This window comes from Apodemus sylvaticus, chromosome 20 (assembly GCF_947179515.1).
Source record: "Apodemus sylvaticus chromosome 20, mApoSyl1.1, whole genome shotgun sequence".
In the NCBI taxonomy this organism is placed as follows: domain Eukaryota; kingdom Metazoa; phylum Chordata; class Mammalia; order Rodentia; family Muridae; genus Apodemus; species Apodemus sylvaticus.
The window spans coordinates 47,290,287-47,314,308 of record NC_067491.1 but is presented as its reverse complement, the minus strand read 5'-3'; the positions used below and the strand labels follow the sequence as shown (position 1 = coordinate 47,314,308).

General features: G+C 38.6%; 2 protein-coding genes across 4 annotated transcripts in view; one reads left to right on the top strand and one right to left on the bottom strand.

Annotated features, from left to right (window-relative positions):
- Positions 1-13,400: 13,400 nt before the first annotated feature.
- Positions 13,401-14,173, top strand: Pmch (pro-melanin concentrating hormone). Its single transcript, XM_052165056.1, has 2 exons — positions 13,401-13,649; positions 13,967-14,173. The coding sequence occupies exons 1-2, from the start codon at positions 13,401-13,403 to the stop codon at positions 14,171-14,173; spliced, it is 456 nt and encodes a 151-aa protein (XP_052021016.1).
- Parpbp (PARP1 binding protein) overlaps positions 13,651-24,022 on the bottom strand; it is a 49,452-nt gene continuing 39,080 nt past the window's right edge. For 2 of the 3 annotated variants that reach the window (XM_052165018.1, XM_052165019.1), the window contains 4 exons: positions 20,774-20,937; positions 19,451-19,532; positions 15,835-15,970; positions 13,651-15,435 (listed from right to left, as the gene is read on the bottom strand). In XM_052165018.1, the coding sequence (XP_052020978.1) occupies positions 15,104-15,435; positions 15,835-15,970; positions 19,451-19,532; positions 20,774-20,937 (714 nt within the window). In that variant the 3' untranslated portion in view covers positions 13,651-15,103. The remainder of the gene's footprint in view (positions 15,436-15,834; positions 15,971-19,450; positions 19,533-20,773; positions 20,938-24,022) is intronic. The other variant, XM_052165020.1, reaches the window with a different exon arrangement.

Below are 24,022 nucleotides of genomic sequence, written 5' to 3'. Positions count from 1 at the left end.
AGTAAGAGGTACACTCAACAAGGCAGGCATGAGGGAGAGCATTTAAGCCAGTTATCTATGATTACAATTACTTTCATTAGAAAGATGGACTAATTTTCCTCACATGTAACAAAAGGATGCAAAATTTCGGAAGGCGTTCAACAATATTTATGGATTATGTTTTGGGGGTCAACTAAGAACCAGCTAGGCAAAGAGGCCGATCTCAACTTGCCCTACTCTAGTATCTTGTGATTAAATCGATGTCTGCTGATTGAGGAAGACCTAGCTAGTGAATATTCTTATTCATGGTCCTCCTAGCTAGTGAATATTCTTATGATGATGGGGCAAAGGTTGGGGTGGGAAAGGCTTCCCAAATATAACTGTATTTCTAGTATATCCCTGTGTGATATTTGATACATGTGCCCTTAGTGGAGGCTAATCGCTAAACTGGAGCCCATGGTGGTCATGGCTATAGCAAATAATGAAGTCGTGAAGGCAAGATTCTGCAAACAAGTATAGCTCTTCTAGACTAATAAATACATAATTTTAATTATAATAATGTATTACAAGACTGAAGACTCAAAATAGAAAATTTGGTTGTAGTGCCCTGACAAAGCTGAAAGAAGAAGGGTCTTTGCTTGTTTATATGTTGGTGCATATAAACATATGTTTATATGTTGTTTATATATACACACATATATATGCAAAGTATATTTATGGGCTGGCTGTGCACATATGTGGTGATATGTGAATGTATGTGGGTGCACATGTTTGTGCAGGTACAAATGTACATGTTTAGAGACCAGAAGTCAACATGAAGTATCTTCTTCAATTGCTCTCCTCCTTACTTTGGGAGCTAGGCTCTCTTGCTGAACCTGGAATTCACCAGTGAACTCCAGGTATCTGCCTATTATACATATTCAAGTACTAGAATTACAGATATATGCTACTATGCCTTTCTCTTTTAATGAATTCTGGAGATCAAATCAAGGTCCTGATATTTGCACGAAACAAATTTCATGGAATGAGCCATCATCCCAACCACATAAGAAGGATCTTGAAGGACATTTAAGATTTGGATGGATGACTGGATGGATGGATGGATGGATGGGCAGATGGGTAGATGGACAGCTGGATGAATGAATTGACAAATGGCTAGACAAAATGAAGGGATGTTAAGAGCAAGAATTATTGTGAATAAAGCAGCAATGATAGTAAAAAGTACTTACTATACATGGAAATGATGAAAAGACAGCAGGTATACCAGTTATCCGGATGCTTTCACTAATCATCACACACAGGAAAATGTAGTTCTACAAATGAGTCACACATTTAACCTATATAGAAGAAACCACTACATTGTAAAAATGTTTTAGGAGTCTAGAGTTTGAAATATAATAAGTAGGAATGTCTGAAGGGCAAGACATCCATGAGAGTACAAACCTAAGATTCCTAACATGCATAACAATGAAGATTCAATGTAGCTTTACAGTAAATAATGGGAAGAAACCTGGAATTATGAATCAATGTATAAATATAACAATCCTTGTTGGTAACCCAATGTTGAAAGCTATCATCAGATTGTTTTTCTGGAAGAAAGATATCAGATGACTCCAAAATTGCTAGGAATTAAAACAAAATTCAAAAATCATGTTTTCAAGGAACTAAAAAAAGGTCATGCATATTATCTTTAGCATATTCGTCAACTTTTAATGTAGCTTAAATCTTGGTTTCTGACAAAAGCATGAAGGGAATTCTCAAAAATATCAGCTTAAACTTCTATTATTTGAGTATATTCTATTCTTTACAACTGGCTTTTTGATTGGCTTCTGTTTATATCACTCTAAATACAACAAAGCCATCTGGTAACAAGATCTAAGACCAGATTGTCCTCATTGTGTATGGCTGAGACTGGCACTGAAATCATGGCTTCTTGCTTCTACCTGTAGAATCCTAGGATTGTAGGTGAGAACCAGCATATCCAATTAAGTATTGTTGATTCTGAGTGGCCAAAAGGACATTACTCTGTTAACTATATAACATAGCCCAGAGACCCCTGGGAAAGGCGCAGCAGGATGACTTCTCCCACAGGCCAAGCCTACTGGAGTATGTGCTCTATTGTACCTACTCAACATACAGACATCATTTTTGTTACCTGTTCTCCCATGCCTTCATTTCCATTAAAAATGTTTTCTCTTTTTCTTTTATCTTTAAACTATGGTATCTGAATATCAAGCACATTTAGAACTTTATCTACTTCACTGATCTCTACCACATATGTTTAAGAATTGGGAAGCAAGATGAATGTTGTTGTTATTATTATTATTATTTTACAGTCCAGTCATTACCCCCACTCCTGGTCTGCCCTCCCAGAGTTCCTCATCCCATTCCTCCTTCCCTGTCTCCAAGAGGATGTCCATCCCTTTCTCCCCGCAAACCCCCACCAGGCCTCCCCACTCCCGAGGGCCTCAAGTCTCTAGAGGGTTGGGTTTTTCTTATCTTACTGAGGCCAGACCAAGCAATGCTCTCCTGCATATGCACCAGGGCCTCAGACCAGCTTGTGTATGATGCCTGGTTGGTCACTTGGTGTCTGAGATCTCAGGGGTCCAGGTTAGTTGAGACTTCTAGGTTTCATTCTACACTGTCAGAAGAATATGAAGTCTTCTATTATTTGCCCCACAATGGTCCTATCACCATTATCACCAAGCTGTAACTTCCATCTTTAATCAGAAATCTTCCCTTATTTTAACACCTCTTTTGTCTACAATTCAACTTTTCTGAATTCCAAATGCATTCCCAATTACAGGCATAATATCTCTATTCAATATCTCCACCACTACCCTCTCATTGTTCCATAAATCTCTTCCCTTCAGGGATCAGTACCTACTAGAATCATTAAAAATGTTTGATCCAGGTCACTAATGACCACCATATGAATAATTCAACAATCTCGGTTTTCAGAAACACAACAGCAATTAACACAGTTGGTTATTCCATGCATTATTCAACATATGTTCATCTATTTATTTAAAGTGATTTTATTTGAATTTTTGAAAATTAAAATTTATATTCCTAAAATAAATATCATCTATGATATGTGACCTCCATATAGCTGGATTTATACGAGAATGTTTTGTTGAAGACTTTTACACTTATACTCATGAGAAAGACTGGCCGGCCAACTTATACTTTTCCCTTCTGGTAATATTCTTTTCAGATTCTGGTAACCAAGTTTATGCCAAACTTATAAAGATTGAAATAAATATCAGTCAGAGTGCAGCCAGAAAAGTTATATCATACATATACACACATGTATTTGCAAAAACAGATCCATGATTTGCTACAAAGATTTGATCTCATGCAATTCTGCAGCTAATCCCACAAGCCTAGTAAGACCATCCATTACATGCTGACATCCACAGACCAGGCAAGATGAGGAAAATGGATATAAATTTAAAACTAAGGAGCAGAAGACTAGAGACAAACTAGAATCCACCAGCATGACTTGAAAACCATAAGAACAGAATGAAACTGTAAAAGTAACTTTTAGTTCCCCGTTGTTATCCAGGAAGCTTACTACTGCTGTCTGCGAACCTATGCTAGGCTTGGACGCTTCTGGCCACCCCTCACCCCATTTAATCTAATCTAGGCCTAGAATGGTTCAGCCTCTGAGACTTGCTGCTGAATATGCTTCCCTCTTCCTAGTTCTTTCTGAGCTCTGGTTGGCTGATTCAACTCAGCTGATCTGGCTCAACCCCATCCCCCCCCCCCCCCCCAGATCTGGCTTTTCTCTTGGCCACTGAATTGCTCTTCTTGGCTTCCAACTAATTCTAGTAATCTCTTCTCATCTGGCTCCTTCTCATTCTATCTTTACCTGTGTCTAGCTTGTTCTCTCTTGAATCTGTCTCTGTAAAACTCTCCTGATTACACTGCCTCCTTCTTGCTCTCTGTGCTGCTCGTCCCTCCCTCTCAAGCCTACTCTATTCCTGCACTGTACTCTCTTCTGTACTGTCTGTCTCTCCCTTAAATGGATTCCCTTTCCTCTCTTGTCTCCTGTGAGTTGGGTATATCCTATTCTGTTAAATCTTCCTCGGATTTGGCACTTTGTCTGCCACTCAATTAGACATCAAACATGGGTGTCTCCTTCTACAAACTTCCTTAGGGCACTAAGTAGGGATTTGAGAGAGCAGTCCCTGTCCCTGTCCCTGTCAACCTCTTAAAATCAATAAGATATCCTCAGGAGTGAGAGAGTTATATTGGGGGAGGGGGGGCAGAGAGTCACAAGTTTAGTGTATTTAGTGTAATTGTAAGTAGAAACCTTAACTTGCAAGAATTTAACACAAACCAACAGGAATTTATTCATTAACTACAAACAGAAACCTTAACCTGCATAGGACCTACAGAAACTTATTAACTGTCCTAACTGCAAACAGAATTCTTACTCTGCAAGGTGTATTGTTCCTGTTTTGGTCTACAATTAACTTGCAAGATAGGGTTCCCATCTTGGTCTCACAGGACATGCTTTTGTGTGTACCCATGAACATGTGTGTACACTTGGATGTCTCCATGTATGCTCACATTGTGTCTGTGTGCAAATGTTTGAGTATATACACACACGCATGTGTGAACATACTTATGTATGCATATTTGAGTCTTTGAAGGCCTGAGATCTATGCTGAGAATCTTTTTAAATACCTCTCCATACTGTTTTGATTATAAGTTTTTGAGATGCAGTCTCTCATTGGACCTGTAACTCAATGACACAGCTACAGTGGTCGACCAGCAAGCCCTACAGACACTCCTACCTTGGCTTCCACAGAACGGGGACTCCTAGGGTGCATCATCATGCCTAGCATTTAGTGGGGTGCTGGAGGTTGAACTCCAGCCCTCATATTTGTGCAGCAAGCATTTAACAAACAGAGCCATCTCTGGTCATTTAATCTTTGTCTTTCATTAACTTTAAGAATCATAGTAATGTTTTCATTCCCGATATAACTCTTGTTTTCCTTCTTAATCAATCTCCCTAAAGGCATTAATAATTTTTGCTCAATTTCTATTGCATAATTAATTCACATTGTCTTCATTCTTATGTTTAGCAATTCTTTTCATTTTCTGAATTTATTTTTTGAATTCCGTACGATGAAAGCTTAAGATGCAAGCCAATTTTTAATTTTGTTAATTTTACAAGCATATGATTCCTTTAGAGCACATTAGCTGGTTCCACAATTTATGTCATATTTACCTTTAATCCAAACTATTCTTTAATTTTTATTGTGGTTAATTTCCAAAATCATGTAATTTTTTTAAAACATGGTATTCAATTTCTAAACATTTGCTTATTATTTTTCGGCTATTGATTTCTAACTTAATTCCAGTGTACATCCAAAGTATAATCTATGATTTAAAAAACAAAGCTTAGCATGCATAGCAATCATGAAAAAGAAACAAACTGTCTAGTCAACTTCAATATTATTATAAAGACAAGCTTGTAAAAGTATCTCTTACTTGCCTCTTGTCTTGGAGTCTTACTGCTGAATAAGCTCAACCTTCCTAGCTCTCTCTGAATTCTGGTTGGCTGGCTCTATTTAGCTGTTCTGGCTCTAACTCCTCTCCCAGCTGACTGATTCAAACTGGCATCTCCCAGCATCTGACTAAATTGCTCTGCTTGGCCTCAAACTAGCACTACCAATTTGTTCTGCTCTTGTGGCTCCTCCTCATTCTCTGGCTCCTTCAGTCCTCATCTGTGTCTATTTTGTTCTCTCTTCAGCTTGTCTATAAAACTGTCCTAGTAAAAACTGCCTCTGAACTCTACGAACTGAACTACCACCAACCAAACTGTCACAAACTCAAGACCACTGCACTCCCTTCACTGACTCACAATTCCTCCTCTTGTCAGAGTTGGGCATATCCTATCCCTGACTTGTCACCTTGCCTGCCCCTCGATTAGATGTAACTTTCAAACATGGCTGCCTCCTTTTTTCCCCCCTTGTGTAGTCCAGGCTGGCTTTGCACTCACGATCCTCCTGCCTCTGCCTCCTTCAGCAAATCCTACCAGCATGTGCCGCCACTACTGGCAAGGCTGCTTCCTTCTATAAACTAACTTTGCCTTCATTATTTAGAATTAAAGGAATACACTGAGGGGGTGTCTGTATCCTAAGCAGAGGGACGAAAGGTGTGTCATTCCAGCCAGATCACACAGAACTAGAAGGTCTTTAGATGCGATCCTTTGCCAAAGCAGTTATATTGCTGGATAAAAATTCCTCACACAAACTGATATATACAAAGCTATTCCAGAACCCTTAAAATCTGCTCCCTTAGGAAGTGTATATTATTATGCATCAAGATAATACAGCAATAAAATTTAAATAAACATATCAACCAATAAATAAGTTAGGAAGTCCCAAACAACTCTTGTTAGGGATTTAACTTTTCACACAAACATCAAAGCAAAGCAATCTGAGGAAAAAAAAAAAAACCTTTTCAGCTAATATGATGACATGGCTGAATCTCCATGTGGAAAGAAAAGACACAGGAACTATCTGTCTTACCACTTACAAAATGTAAGAATTAATTTAAAACTTGAAAGATTTAAATATAAGTTATTTTTAAAAAGCTTCAAAAGTGAAAGAATACCTTTTTAAGTGTTAAAAAGAAGTAAGTATTTAATAGAAAACGAAAGCAATAACAATTCTTAAGTTGAAAATTTGTGTTTAATCAAAAGGAAAATTTTATGCCTATCAAAATTCTTTCAAAAGGGATAATAGCCTCTCTCTCCTCTCTCTCTCTCTCTCTCTCTCTCTCTCTCTCTCTCTCTCTCTCTTACACACACACACACACACACACACACACACACAGAGGGGGGAGAGAGAGAAAGAAAAATATACAAGTAATAATCCTTACAACTCAAATAACAAAAGGAAGCAAACTTGCCTTATAAAAATGTCAGGGCGAAAAGTTTATACACAAAAGAAGATACACTGATAGATAAAAGTCTTCTCAGCAGGAATTATCTGGGAAATGGAACTAAAACCACAGTGAAGCATCTCTAATCATGTTTAAGAATGGCTAAAGGAGAGACAGTGGTCCCACTATGAAGAGCTTACCAATGATTAATAGACCTTCATATTTTGTGTCTGTCTTAGAGAAAATCATCTTATATACAAGATGTATGCTAAATTAGGTACTTATGGGACTTTTTATTTTTCTAAAGCAACAAACTAAGGAAAAACTATTTGAATATATAGTTCATGCTTTCCTGGCTTTGAGGATAACTGATCACCTGCAAAGGCAAAATATATCAGTCATCAGATGTGATTCCCAGCAAATGCAGAACAGAAGGAGTATACCAACCGGAAGAAAGCAAAGTTTAGTGACTAATTATTTACAAAGATGCTGTATGAAGTAGTTTATCAGAAAATGAAGCCTCATTTCAGATAAACCTAGTACTTATCACAGGTCTCCTGAACCAACCATATGGTTCCATCTGGCAATAGTTTTTCTTCTTAAAAGTTGCTTCCGGCAAGATGGCCATTTTAACTATATTAATCCTGCCAATCCACGAGGATGGCAGATTTTTCCATTTTCTGAGGTCTTCTTCGATTTCCTTCTTCAGAGACCTGAAGTTCTTGTCGTAAAGATCTTTCACTTGTTTGGTTAGAGTCACACCAAGATACTTTATATTGTTTGTGGCTATTGTGAAGGGGGTCATTTCCCTAACTTCTTTCTCAGCCTGCTTATCCTTTGAGTATAGGAAGGCCACTGATTTGCTTGAGCAGCCACTCTGCTGAAGTTGTTTATAAGCTGTAGTTGTTCTCTGGAGGAGATTTTCAGGTCACTTAAGTAGACTATCATGTCATCTGAAAATAGTGATAATTTGACTTCCTTTCCAATTTGTATCCCCTTGACCTCCTTATGTTGTCTAATTGCTCTAGCTAGAACTTCAAGTATAATATTGAAAAGATATGGAGAGAGAGAACAGCCTTGTCTAGTCCCTGATTTTAGTGGGATTGCTTCAAGTTTCTCTCCATTTAGTTTGATGTTGGCTACCGGTTTGCTGTATATTGCTTTAACGATGTTTAGGTATGGGCCTTGAATTCTTGTTCTTTCCAATACTTTTATCATGAAAGGATGCTGGATTTTGTCAAATGCTTTTTCTACATCTAATGAGATGATCATATGGTTTTTTTCTTTGAGTTTATGTAGTGGATAGCATTGATGGATTTCCTTATATTGAACCATCCCTGCATCCCTGGGATGAAGCCTACTTGATCATGGTGGATGATCGTTTTGATGTGTTCTTGGATTCAGTTGGCAAGAATTTTATTAAGTATTTTTGCATCAATATTCATGAGGGAAATTGGCCTGAAGTTCTCTTTCTTTGTTGGATATTTGTGTGGTTTTGGTATCAGTGTAATTGTGGCTTCATAGAACGAGTTGGGTAGAGTTCCTTCTGTTTCTATTTTGTGGAATAGTTTCAAGAGTATTGGTGTTAGGTATCTTCATAGTATCTATGAAGGTCTGATAGAATTCTGCACTGAAGCCATCTGGTCCCGTGCTTTTTTTGGTTGGGCCCTTTTTATTTCTTCAGGTGTTATGGGAGGGTTTAGATGATCTATTTGATCCTGATTTAGTTTTGGTGTCTGATATCTGTTTAGGAAACTGTCCATTTCCTCCAGATTCTCCAGTTGAGTATAGGCTTTTGTAGTAGGATCTAATGATTTTTTTGAATTTCCTCAGTTTCTGTTGTTATATCTCCCTTTTCATTTCTAAGTTTGTTAATCTGTATACTGTCTCTGTGCCCTTTGGTTAGTCTGGCTATAGTGTTAAAAACTGCATGGTATTGGCACAGTGACAGACAAGTGGACCAATGGAATAGAATTGAAGACCCAGAAATGAATCCACAGACCTATGGTCACTTGATCTTCGACAAAGGAGCTGAAAACATCCAGTGGAAAAAAAGATAGCCTTTTCAACAAATGGTGCTGGTTCAATTGGAGGTCAGCATGCAGAAGAATGTGAATTGATCCATTCTTATCTCCATGTACTAAACTCCACTCCAAGTGGATCAAGGACCTCCACATAAAACCAGACACACTGAAACTAATAGAAAAGAAACTGGGGAAAACCCTTGAGGACATGGGCACAGGGGAAAAGTTCCTGAACAGAACACCAATAGCTTATGCTCTAAGATCAAGAATTGACAAATGGGGCCTCATAAAATTACAAAGTTTCTGTAAGGCAAAGGACAAAACGGCAACCAACAAATTGGGAATGGATATTCACCAACCCTACATCTGATAGAGGGCTAATATCCAATATATACAAAGAACTCAAGAAGTCAGACCCCAGGGAACCAAATAACCCTATTAAAAAATGGGGTACAGATCTAAACAAAGAATTTTCACCTGAAGAAATTCGGATGGCCGAGAGACACCTTAAGAAGTGCTCAACATCATTAGTCATTAGGGAAATGCAAATCAAAACAACCCTGAGATTTCACCATATACCAGTCAGAATGGCTAAAGTCAAAAACTCAGGAGACAGCAGGTGTTGGCAAGGATGTGGAGAAAGAGGAACACTCCTCCACTGCTGGTGGAGCTGTAAGATGGTACAACCACTTTGGAAATCAGTCTGGCGGTTCCTCAGAAAACTGGACATGACACTTCCGGAGGACCCTGCTATACCTCTCCTGGGCATATACCCAAAGAATTCACCGGCATGCAATAAAGACACATGCTCCATTATGTTCATAGCAGCCTTATTTATAATAGCCAGAAGCTAGAAAGAACCCAGATGCCCCTCAAAGGAGGAATGAATACAGAAAATGTGGTATATTTTCACAATGGAATACTACTCAGCAATTAGAAACAATGAATTCACAAAACTTTTAGGCAAATGGTTTGATCTGGAAAACATCATCCTAAGTGAGGTAACCCAATCACAAAAGAATACACATGGAATGCAATCTCTGATAAGTGGATATTAATTAGCCCAGAAGCTCTGCATACCCAAGGCACAAATCACATAACTAATGACTCCCATGAAGAAGTATGGATAGGGTCCTGATCCTGGAAAGGATTGATCTAGCATTGGAAGGGAATATAAGGACAGAGAAAAAGCGGGGAGGTGATTGGAGAATGGATGGAGAGAAGAAGGTTTATGGGACATATGGGGAGGGGGGATCTGGGAAAGGGGAAATCATTTGGAATGTAAACAAAAAATATAGAAAATAAAAATATTAAAAAAAAAAGTTGCTTCCTTCCACTTGAGGGACTTTCATTTTCAGCATCAGTGAAAAAGAAATCTGCCATGCTCTATTACACATCAGAGTAACCGATGTAAAAGAAGTTATCATTAAAAATTGGAAACTATCTCCATAATTAAATAGTTATGGGAAACCTCATAGTGCTTAGAAGCTAGAACAGTTTAAACAAAATAAAGAAAAACACTAATTTTTTAAACTGTCACAATGGTTTGGATTTGGCCCTAATCTTTGAGGAAGCCTAGCCAAAATAATTCACCCAGTAGAAACTTAAAACAAAATATATAATTATTAATATTTATTATTGTCCAAGACTGCAACTAAGAAGAAGAGGAAAAGGTTAGTATTAACACGCACTTCTATAGATTGCACACACCTCCAAAGCAGGTTTTAAATGCTAAAAAACAAACCAGGCTATGAGTAATGGCATTAAGAAGATCAAAAGGAGACAAACAAACAACAGCAAAAAACAGATAAGTACTCTCTTAAGAACAAAAACATCAGAAAACACTTGCCTATTATGATTTTGGTAGCCCCAAGTGATGTGGCATTAACTATGCCTATCTGATAAAATTTACACTGCATATGTCGTAGAATGTAAATTCTTTGAACAAAAAAGGAAAAATTAAATACCTATCTATAGATGGAAACAAAGAAAACAAAAACAATTTAAATCCTACCAAGAGAACCCCTCTCCCATATAGCTCAACAGGAAAGGAGTAGGCTCCCCCTCATTACATCTTACAAAGTTATTATAATCCAATGTCATTTGGACAAATTCAATATTAAAAAGGGAACTTATAGGTCACATTCATGATAAAATTTAAGATTACTGAATGAAATATTTCCAAGTTGAATATAAATAAAAGATTTGTTTAATAAGCATATGGAACCTTTAATACTAGAAAGCAATCTATTAGCTTACTAAAGACTAAAGAAAATTATACAATCATTTCTAAAATACATATAGTATTAAGTATTCAATAAAATCCAACAATTTGTGGCAAAACTGTCAGTAAGGCAGAAACAGGACTCTCCTGCCATTTAGACAGTAGACAGGAGATCTAAGGTTGTGCTCCAAGATAAAGTGTTACTATTCTCTATAAAATCATTACTACTGCAAAGATATCTACTCCATCCATTTGAACACTTGCTGGGAGTCTGAGCTAGTGTGTCTTCAGAGAAAGTCCTATGGGAATCCACATGCTTTTGAACTAAGAATTGTCCAATAATTGCCAAGGAACTACTTAAGAGAAATGGATTCCTGATGATAAGGCTGGTAGGCTTCAACCACTAGACATTAAAATATAAATGGATAAGGTGGTTGATCTGACAGCAAGGTGAACAATTCAGAAAGGGACCCACACAGTCAAGGAAGCCTGTCATCCTGCAGACGGTACAGCAGATGAAAGGAAAGAGGGCGCATAATGGCCAAGGAGTATATAGACACCAGAAACATAAAAGCCCAAATATATCACCGTTTGCAACATTCTAAATATTTTAGATTTGATTAATAATGTGAAAATAAGCATATTCACGTTCTAAAAAGAAAAAAATGGAAATGTTAATAATTGCAGAGTTAGGAAAGATTACTTTTAACAAAACAACATATTAGAAATAATCAAACATGAAAAAATTGATATATTAATATTAAGCAGACTGGGTCACTGAAACATACCACAAACGAGTTAAAATAACAAGCCCCAAACCAAGAAAAATATTTCCAAGATGTATATTCAGAATGGCGTGTAAGGAGTGTTTATGATCAGTTATCAAAAGACAATCAAAAGCCAGGCCTGGTCTTCTTGGTCTTCTAAATGTTAAGGAGGACTGAAAATGTAAGTCCTATGTGGGTTACAGGGTGAGATCAAGGAAAAGAGTATTACACCATCTAAAAAATAAAACCAAAAGGAAAGAAGAGCTAGAGGCACAGTTCAGCAGTAGAGCATCTGGCTAGCATGTGCAAACCCTACGCTCAAATCTCAGAACAAGGAGAGAGAGCATATAAAACAGCAACAACTAAAAACCGAACCTTTTTTTTTTAAATATTGTCAAGGTCAAACACAAGGCAATGGGGATTCTTGTACCCTGCTAAATAAAAGCCTAAATTGGTTACAATTATTTTGAAAAGCATCTGGCATTTCTAAAGCCAAACATATACGTAGTCTATGCCCTAGAAATTCCACACCTAGAAACACAGCTTTGTAAACACACACGCCACACACACACACACACATACACACACACACACACACACACACACACACGAATAAATGCGTGTGAATGTATTACCCATTAGAATCTTAGAAATTAATTTTGAAATACGATTCACAAACACAATTTCTGAGCTGGCTATTGCACACAGCACATCCTGTGATCCCAGCACTTGGTAAGTGAGGTAATTTTAAGGCCAGCCAGGGATACACAGCAAGACCCTGTCCCAATAAAATAGAAACAAAGCAAAAACCTAAAACTTCCAAAAGTAATCCTTCTAGAGACCATGAATATTCTTTTCAGAGACTTTTTATCAGTTATTTACTAAATTCACTAAGAGGAACTCAGGTAAAAAAATAAAACACCAGATAAGTTTTAGATGAAGTATGAACAGGATTTTTGTTGTTGCTTATACTGACAAGCATATGTACTTTAATCACAAAAGACCATATCAAGTATTTACAAAGGAAACTCTTTTCTAGAGATAACTTCTATAATAAGGATTAAAAGGGCATAAAACTTTTATCCTTATTATCCATGAATTAAATAACATGTTTTAATATCTTAATCGGAAAGTACACAGAAGGAAACTGTAATATTAGGAGAGCCTGGTGTCCTGTGGTCTTTCTTAATAACATCCCACTTTGAAGAGCCTATAATCTACTCACAGAAAGCCTTCTCTCTAAGACCTTAATCAGATTCTGAGAAAATTCACACATGAAATAAACAACAGGCCCACTAAATCCAAAACAATGCAAGCATTAGCAGCTTTACAAAGGCAAGGCTCTACGGGATGAGTCATTTTAAAATGGGAAGATAAGACCCTCAAGTGTTTTCTATTCAGGTGGAAAGTATATAAAGGTAGGACTCATCTAGCCACAGGCAGAGTGTGAAATTTTTCATCCGACACATTCTCGTTTGGCTTTATGCAAGCATCAAACCGAGGATGGCAAAGATGAATCTCTCTTCCTACATGTTAATGCTGGCTTTCTCTTTGTTTTCTCAAGGTATTTTACTTTCAGCTTCCAAGTCCATAAGGAATTTAGAAGACGACATAGTGTTTAATACCTTTAGGATGGGCAAAGCCTTTCAGAAGGAAGATGCAGCAGAAGGATCAGTTGTTGCTCCTTCTCTGGAACAGTACAAAAACGACCAGAGCAGTTTCATGAATGATGATGACAACAAGAACTCAAAGGTAAGTATATGCAGCCTGTCTTTTATTGCTCTAGAACTGAAGACAACTTTTATAATTATAAACCACCCAGAAGTAAACTTTGTATTTTAATTTTATAAATAGGCATACATGCAAACAGTCATCGTGTGCATTAAGATAACTAGGAAAATGTCATACAAACCAGGTATTTCCCCACCTTATCCAAAAGCTTTGTATCTTGTATCTCACATGTTGGGAGGTGAACTCAGTGTAGAACATCAGCAGGAATGTTGTACAACTGTATTTTAGCTCTACTTTAAAGAAGACAGCTGGGATACAAACCAATCTTCTCTTCACAGAACACAGGCTCCAAACAGAATCTCGTAACTCATGGTCTGCCACTGAGTCTGGCTGTAAAACCTTACCTCGCTCTGAAAGGATCTGTAGCCTTCCCAGCTGAGAATGGAGTTCAGAATACTGAGTCCACACAGGAAAAGAGAGAAATTGGGGATGAAGAAAACTCAGCTAAATTTCCCATAGGAAGGAGAGATTTTGACAGTGAGTAGCCTTCTCAACATTCAATTCCTACATATTAATTTTATAAAAGAGCTCTAAGCTTAACTGAGTTGGATCTGACCATAACAAAATCAAGACCATAGTTCAGTTCTACCAAATAGTTGGCAACCCATGTCAAAATGGAGATTTTTCAAAATCAGTAATAGAGTTTGTTTATTATGGATTCCTTATAAGTGCACAGTTTTTCTTAATTCTGTGTGGTAATTATAGTCATTGTTTGTTCCCTTTCAGTGCTCAGGTGTATGCTGGGAAGAGTCTACCGACCCTGTTGGCAAGTCTGATACCTGCTGGTCTAAAACATCCTTTGAGAAAACGATTCATTGCAAGTGGAGAGAAAAGCCCTTAATGTTGATATAACTTGTGTATTATCCTAAATGTCTGTTTTAAGAGAAACTGGTTAAGATATGTAATAATGTAAATGATATGCTTGATTTGTGCATTAAACTTCACAAAAATTCTGCATAATTCTGACTTACTGGCATTTTTGAATGGTGGTTAATATGTGAGCCTCACATACATTTATCAAAACCATAAAACATCACAATAGAACATCTCATGTAATAACTAACTGGATCTCAAGAGACAGAGATCTTCTTCCCTCCTTACATTTTAAGGAGTCATTGTCCTCCCGGGGAATAGAGGACATTGAAGATGTGGGCGAGGACCCTCTGGGCACCCTCTTTGATTTGTTGGAAGCTGGGCTAAATTAAAGTCTTTATCCTTCATTCCACCCAGGTCTGTGTATAAAATTCACACAAGTCACTAAACAATACTACATGTGAACTGTTTGTATCACAGGTATATTGAGAAACAAAGGTGAAAGCATTCATAAAAAAAAAATTATGTCTCAAGATTTAAAAAGTTAGCTCAGGGCTTTGGTGAATGGTCTTATCTAAAGCTAAAGCCCATAGACAACAAAATCATAGCATAAAATACTGCGTCAACTTGGTCTGGCCAGGAATCAACCTGTCTTTGGCAGCCCACCTGTTGCCTTTTGCCCCTTGGGCTAGTTTGCCACCCGAATTACTGTGTGAGCCACAGGGCACTTTAGTGATCTTAACATTCTTATGTTGGTACAGTTCGTTTCCATGGTCACAGTGAATATTCTCACTGTCTAAATCCAGCTGTTTCCTCTCCAATATCTTCCTTTTTGTGGATTTTCTTGGTATCTTGTCCTCCTTACTTCTGTCCATATGTATATTTTCAGAACTTATTTCAATTCTTGCTTTTCCAAAGGATGACTGTGCTCCCTCTGTCATGAAGGAGGACAAGGGGGAAAGAATAATGATATTTAGTATTATAAATCATGAGACTTACGAAGTAAACATTAAATATGGCTAGAGCATTTAAAAACATTATTTATAATATAATAATCCTACCAATTAAATGCCAGAAAGGAGTTGTCATCACATTAACTTTCACGTTACTATGCCACCTAGCAGCCTGAACAATAAATATCTACATAAAAACACAACACACAAAACTATGAAGTATTTTCTAAATCTACTTAGATTAAATTATATCATACTCCTTTTCATAAATCTGTACTTTAGGTTTCTTAAATAATCCAGGCCTAAAAAACCCACATCTTTATATTTCTGTTGCAGAAATAATCTAGTTTTTGACTAATCGTTCAAACAAGGTCAGTTACCAGAAACATCATTTTCCAAGTGAGGAGCAGACAACGGCTTGAATGATGAATTAACATCCCATTTCTTCTTGCTCATTATGTAGTCATCCTTATAAGTACAAGCAAACTGTGATCTAATTAATGTCTGCCTCATCTGCTAACAAAAACAGAAGAAAATATGCAATTATATTCTGTCTTATTTTCCACTTAGTTCTAGGCATGGTCCCTAGTGATTGACACATAATGTAACGACTGTCCGTACAAGTCCCATCACTCACTTGGAACTTTTAATCCTACTTTGATTCAGTTTTCAAACTTACTTGTTACTATGACTAGCCTCTTTGTTTAGCGACACTAGCTTTATCCACATACTTTATATTTTTATAACAGTTCTTATATTTAATATTTTACTCCTTAGGGGTTTCGAAATACATTCCTTTGAGCTGCTTTGAAGTGGGTGTTAGGATAACTGAAGTAATAATATATACACATACAATCATTAAAGAGGATGGGAGTTCTATATCTTACAAGGAGTGCAAAGCTTTGAAAGATAGGACATGTGATTAAAGACATTGGTGGAAGGAAAAATGCTAAGACAAAAATTAGGGCTGAAAAGTTAAAAGAAACAGAAATAGCAAATGCTGAGCAAGAAGAACATAAACAATGGGAGGTCGTGTCTTCTTGGTTAAAACAGGTGTTTGATCAAACCAAAGTCATTGTCATTCTAGAAAGATGCAAGGGAGAGTTTTAATGGTCAAAACTTTAAAATATACACTTGCATTTAACCTCGGATATAAGAGATTAAAGCTCAATGTTCACATAAACAGAAGAAAATCACACAGATAGTTAGTTCTAAGAGGGATGTGGACACACCGCTGTAGTCCTAATACTCAGAGGATAAAGTAGGAGGATCAGCGTTGGAGGGCTGGATTATAGTCTGAGACACTGGAGGGCGGAGGTGCAGAAAGAGGGAGAAGGGAAGTTAACTTATAAAATAAGACAGGAAGACAAGCAGTTTTAAAATGCATTCTGCAAAAGAAGACTAGGAGCTTTTTATAGAAGTAGGAAAAGATTTCAGACCAAAGCAGTCTACACAGATACTATGAAAGTCACCAATGGCATGACTTCCCATTGCTTATAACCATTCATTATTATGGGAAATTTCTCCAAACAATCAGACGCTACCTCATATCCTTTTAACACTTCAAACAATACTTACATTATGCTGGATATTAATGAGTACTTATTGATTAAAATGTAATCAAAGACATTCTCATAGTAGTAAAAATTAGTAATAATAATTTTTAAAAAGTTAAAACTATGGGGACTTTAAATAAAAAATTTGTATTTTTTTTAAATTTTGCTCCATATTATTCCATGAACTATGGAGGTTTTTAACTGCAAATATGTGAAAAGTTGCAAAAAAGTATAAAATTCAGAAAACTATAGTTACAATGCAGTGGGTTCTTATAGTAATGAGGACAGATACAGGTGAGAAAAAAATGATTAACCATGAAATATATATCAAAATACAGAACAAAAACTTTTAAAAATTAAAAGAAACCAAGCACCTTTATCCACTGTACCATCTTGCCAGACTCTTATTACTAGACAAACTTGAATACACCACTAACCTCTAACATGTCCACACATAGGGTAATGATAGTCACCCCATGGAATTGCTAGATTGTAGAAGTAAAAAAGAACGTAAACATTCCTGAGCATGATGTACGTCTTTGGTCCCAGAACTGAGAAGGCAGAGGCAGGCAAATCTCTGTAGGGTCAAGACAAGCCTGGTTTACAAAGCAAGTTCTAGGACAATGAGAGCCAGGGAGTGACCATGTCTCTCAAAAAAAAAAAAAAAAAACAAACAAACAAAAAAAACAAAACAAAACAAAAACAGAGAGAGAGAGAGAGAGAGAGAGAGAGAGAGAGAATATGGTATAATAGTATATAAAGTCCTCTTGTCTCAAACACCAAAGTGCAGAGGTATAGAGATTATGAATATATGTGGATATATATGTATATATACAAATTTATATATATGGAGACATATATAAGATGTGCATGTTCATTCAGGAGATCAATGCAGACACTGGATAGTTATTATAACACAGATGAAGTAGGCATCCCTATAACCTAAGTTTGCCTGGATCAGATTTCTCAGGTCCAGGCCAATCCTGAAAGGATAATAGAATGTAGCTCATAACAAGGACTTTATAATCAACTTCTTCATTTATTAAATTTATTCAATTATTAAGAGAGTATAAGCTACACTGGCTTGCATTTATAACTTGAAAGAGAATGCTTTTTCTTTGTTCATAAGAGCAGAACTTTTCTGCACAAGATTAGTGGTCACATAGAAATAAGATTACTTCCTGTTGCAAATCTTCCAAATCTGTATATTTTAGTTGGAATAACAAATAAACAAAACAATCCCCTCTTAAAAGTGCTTTTGAAGTACCAAACAACTCAGAATAACGTCCAGATCCATGCATTGCTGTTAAAATCATTTTATGTTCAAGTCATATGAGAGAAAAGGATTGGAAGTTTTCTTTTCCGAAATTTCTCTCCTTTAGGAAGATTGTTACCCACAGTAAAACTATAATGAACTTCAGATTTGCCACACACACTGGGAAAGTCCTTTGCCACACCTCTTTTTAAATTTCAATTATTAGGAGGTTCCCAGTAGAGGAAAATAATACTTCACATAGGAAAGCGTGACTCTAGTTACCTCTGGCCAGGCACAGACAGAGCTAAGTATATTAAGTCTTAAGCTACCACTAGACAATTAACAAGCTTGAAAAGGGAAACTATCCTCAAAATACCTGTTAACTATGTATCTTAAATAAGTTATTACAAATTTATCTTTTCATTCTTATATTACCACATTTTCAAAAGAATAGAGATTTTATGTCTTTATTTGATACTGAAGAATTTGTACATATATAAAATAATATTTTTTTGCTATCAGAGAAAATATAACTACACAGGTAAATAAAAAAGCTATCTAAGCAATAGACAGCTTCACAATTTTATATATTCTGATGAGCCTTTCATTTACTCTTTGGCAATAAACCAAACTTTCAACTCTAGAACCTAAATGTAAAACCTTACCCTGCTACTTGCTACCAGTGTGATCTGTAGACTAACTTCCAGAGTCAATAAGGGTTAATTAGGACAGAATTTTTAAGTGCTCTTGGTAGGGAAAAAAAAAAACACTGCTGAATATTAGGCAGGTTTTCAAATGGTGGTCACCCTCTCAAAACACACAGAGCTTCCCTCACTCGTGTCTCTCCCTCCTTTGTTAGGTCTTTCTGTGGCAAACAGCACTCTTTAGTGGAGATCCCAAACTGGCAGATGACAGCAGAAGACAATCACTCATTCGTACACACTGATGTAACAGTTACAATAGTTACTACCTACTTCCTTCTTTCATTTTATTTCCAGTAAATTAAAAAGCCACAGATGGGTCAAGGTTATATAAAAGCAATGTTCTTCTACACAAACTGCCAGTGCCAATTTTTCATTTACTCCTTATTGTGTTATATGAATTGCATAATTACAAAATTCAACCCAGTTTTATATATTCATTTCTTTCAAAATAAAACAATATCTATCATTTTATGATTGATACCTTATTTTTCTCTGCTTGCAGTGACTTTTGGACTCGCTCTCTGAGAGGTTTAACTGATGTATTTTTCACCTGTGTGGGAGACCTATGGGGGGAAACGACGAAACATATTAATAGGGCTTGATGTTTCTGTCCTTTCAGACTGTACACTGGCATTTAACCGCCACCAGAACACTACTAAGAGGGAAGGCCTTTAGAAGGTGCTGAGAGCGGGGATTTGGATTAGTGAGAGCACTGGAGAGTCTCACTCTCATTGCTGTCCTTTAGACCTTTCTGCCGCATGAAGATGCATGGGCAGGTGCAATTCATGACCAACAGGCCTCTGCCTACCAATGACAATCAGCCTGTTGACACTGTGATCTTGAGTTTCTAGACAGAATTATGAGAAATAAATTTGGTATTTGTAAGTTCCCCAGTCCAAGATACGTTTTGGTAGCAACTCAAATGAACTATGACACTCATAAGCCAGAGAAGCTTTTAAACTAGTTTTCTCCCTACTCTCATAGGCATATTTACAAGAGAAAAACCCTGCCCTGTGACTATTTAACCATTAAATGTGACTGTATTGAATTGAAGAGACAATTGCAGTTAAAGATCTCCAAGGGTAACCTCTCAACTGGATAGGATAAATGCCTGGTAAGAAAGGGGCAAGAGAGAAAACACGTGCATACAATAAAAAAGCTCCTGTAAGGAAAACAAAGGAGGCAAAGTTCTCACCAGAACCCAGTGCCACCTCCGCTGCTCCCCTCACACCGGGCCATTGCTCAGGGCGGTCTGTGTCTGCCTATGGTACTTATGGCTGCAGGAGCTGTGCGTAGGCAGTGCCAAGGTCTTCAGGGAACACTGGCATTCACTTAGCAAGGAAGCCAACAAATGCCGACCGTGCTATGAATACGGTGTGCATGCCTCATTCTGCTATTACGCAGAACAGTGGTCAATAAAGAACGTTCAAGTTTGGAAGAAGAAACCGTTGCTACTTGTTAACTGAGCTCTCTTTGGCATATTTTACAATTACTCTTGAGTCTCAATTCTTCACTAGACACTGGGAATGCTATTAAGAAGAATTGCTTTAAGGGCTATAATTTAACAAAGTTCTTGACATATACCAAAACTAATAAGTATTTGTAAAGCAATATACTGAAAACACTCTTTAATGCTACATTGTAACCCTAACTGGGCTACAGTGAAATGCCCAATCTTCCTTTAGCTTTTGTTTGTTTTCTCCTACCATAAGTGTAAGTTTCTCTGATAATCCACAATGTACTTTTTATTTAAAAAAAAAAAAGTTGAGTTAGTGCTTTCACATATAACTTCCATATTACATACCTAAAGAGTGTGAGAATAGATGTTCCACTTTCGTCATTGTATAAAAGCTCTGCTTTATTTCTGGTGGGAGCACTAGCTGCATCTTCATCCAAAAGAATTAGTAAAATTTTCACAGCATCTCTGCCACAGTATGCGGTATCATGGTTTATGGCAAAAGATTTTGGCTGAAACAAAAATTAAAGTATACAGAATAATCATACCAGCTAGGTAAATCAGCCATACATTTCTATTTCAAATGGCACTCTTCTTTTCTTGCTGAAATCACAGAAAATCAGCTATAAAAAGTGGATATAAGATATGTAGACATTTCTCCTTTAAGCTACACTATGATCAATCTTACCAATTTTTAGACATAAAAGAGTATCATCAAAGGAAGGCATTTATTTCTGATAAGAGTAACATTAGACTTTAAGATAGAAAAATCTAATTACTACCTAGTTAGGCCTCAACCCCATGACTTTACCTCTTAATCTCTGTGTACTTTTTTCTCTTATACAAAAGGGGGCTGGGGTTCTGGCAATCCAAAACAAACTCACATGTGCTCAAGAGCCAGAGGTGGTGCATGCCTGTGCCCCACGCTGGGGAGTCAGAGGCAGAGCATAAACTTGAGACTAGTTTCAGTCACTTAACATGAAGATCAGCCTGGCTTATAATGAGACCATGTCTCGAAAGGCAAAACCAAAAGAGTTAATTAAATAAAAATGTATGATTACTCTATGTTCTAAGCCTTATTTTAAGAAACTAAAGCTTCAAAGGTAAAAACCAGTATCTTCAAAGAAATCAGTTCCCTTGATAAAATAAATAGGTCATCACAGTTCCATTACAGTGCTGTGGTATTTCCAGTGTGTACATACACTGCGGTGGAAGCACCCAAAAGACTATGGTCACTGCTGTATGGAGTGAAGGATAGACTTGGAGAGGAGTCACAGAGAGATAGGAAGGAGCTCAGCCTAAGGTAGGAGGAGAAGTCTAGGTCCCTAGGTGAGAAGGAGGTGAGTAAAGGAGTCTGAAGAAACCCTGCATGTCATGCACGAACCCTGCTACAAAGGCAACATGTCTTGCTTTATTAAGCAAGTATAATGATCTATTTTAGAATTCAGAAAAATCAACAATAGCAATGTGCAAAATATATTTTAGGGTAAAATTTGTCAAATATGGACATGGCTGAAGCAGATTAAAAGAATACAATAACTTAGTTTTGAAATGAAATAGCCTGAACTAAATAGCACTAGAGATAAAGAAGACAGATTAAGAAGGAAAAGCTGTAAAATGTAGTAATTAAGAGAATAAATGAATGTGATAGGTAATCTGGCAATGCAAAATTACATGCAGGTAGATATGAACATAAACTCAGCACTTTTGTTAGGTTTGAAATATCCTACTAACTAATTATGTCCACTGCAGGACTCTGAGGAGATGCTTAACTTGTCTATGTTCATGATGTATGTAGTCAATGGCAAAAGAGGAACAAAGCCCTGCCCTCTGGGGTGAGTGACTCAGTGCCTAAACAGCAGAGATAATCTTTCAGGCGGCTTTGCCTGGGCCATCCCCTCAGCCTTCAGCAACATGGCCTGGGCCATCCCCTCAGCCTTCAGCAACATGGCCTGGGCCATCCCCTCAGCCTTCAGCACCATGGCCTGGGCCATCCCCTCAGCCTTCAGCAACATGGCCTGGGCCATCCTCTCAGCCTTCAGCAACATGGCCTGGGCCATCCCCTCAGCCTTCAGCAACATGGCCTGGGCCATCCCCTCAGCCTTCAGCAACATGGCCTGGGCCATCCTCTCAGCCTTCAGCAACATGGCCTGGGCCATCCCCTCAGTGTTCAGCACCATGGCCTGGGCCATCCCCTCAGTGTTCAGCACCATGGCCTGGGCCATCCTCTCAGCCTTCAGCAACATGGCCTGGGCCATCCCCTCAGTGTTCAGCACCATGGCCTGGGCCATCCCCTCAGCCTTCAGCACCATGGCCTGGGCCATCCCCTCAGCCTTCAGCAACATGGCCTGGGCCATCCCCTCAGCCTTCAGCAACATGGCCTGGGCCATCCTCTCAGCCTTCAGCAACATGGCCTGGGCCATCCCCTCAGTGTTCAGCAACATGGCCTGGGCCATCCCCTCAGCCTTCAGCACCATGGCCTGGGCCATCCCCTCAGCCTTCAGCAACATGGCCTGGGCCATCCTCTCAGCCTTCAGCAACATGGCCTGGGTCATCCCCTCAGCCTTCAGCAACATGGCCTGGGCCATCCCCTCAGTGTTCAGCAACATGGCCTGGGTCATCCCCTCAGCCTTCAGCAACATGGCCTGGGCCATCCCCTCAGCCTTCAGCACCATGGCCTGGGCCATCCCCTCAGTGTTCAGCAACATGGCCTGGGCCATCCCCTCAGCCTTCAGCAACATGGCCTGGGCCATCCCCTCAGCCTTCAGCACCATGGCCTGGGCCATCCCCTCAGCCTTCAGCACCATGGCCTGGGCCATCCCCTCAGCCTTCAGCAACATGGCCTGGGCCATCCCCTCAGCCTTCAGCACCATGGCCTGGGCCATCCCCTCAGCCTTCAGCACCATGGCCTGGGCCATCCCCTCAGCCTTCAGCAACATGGCCTGGGCCATCCCCTCAGCCTTCAGCAACATGGCCTGGGCCATCCCCTCAGCCTTCAGCAACATGGCCTGGGCCATCCCCTCAGCCTTCAGCAACATGGCCTGGGTCATCCTCTCAGCCTTCAGCAACATGGCCTGGGCCATCCCCTCAGTGTTCAGCAACATGGCCTGGGTCATCCCCTCAGCCTTCAGCACCATGGCCTGGGCCATCCCCTCAGCCTTCAGCAACATGGCCTGGGCCATCCTCTCAGCCTTCAGCAACATGGCCTGGGCCATCCCCTCAGCCTTCAGCAACATGGCCTGGGTCATCCCCTCAGCCTTCAGCAACATGGCCTGGGCCATCCCCTCAGCCTTCAGCAACATGGCCTGGGCCATCCCCTCAGCCTTCAGCAACATGGCCTGGGCCATCCCCTCAGCCTTCAGCAACATGGTTTGGCTTCTTTTCTCTATTTGGCAGCTCAGGCCACCCGATGAACTGTTCTGCACAACACTATTCAAAGTAAAACCAGGAGCCTCCCATGATTTAGGACTTATTTATACATCAGTGTCAGCACGTGCCACATTGCTAGCAGCACCTTTGATGAGTGTCATTTGATTGGATTGTCAAGATTTGTGACTTAGTGGGAAACAAACAAGAGGTGACTTGGGTCAGGGTTCT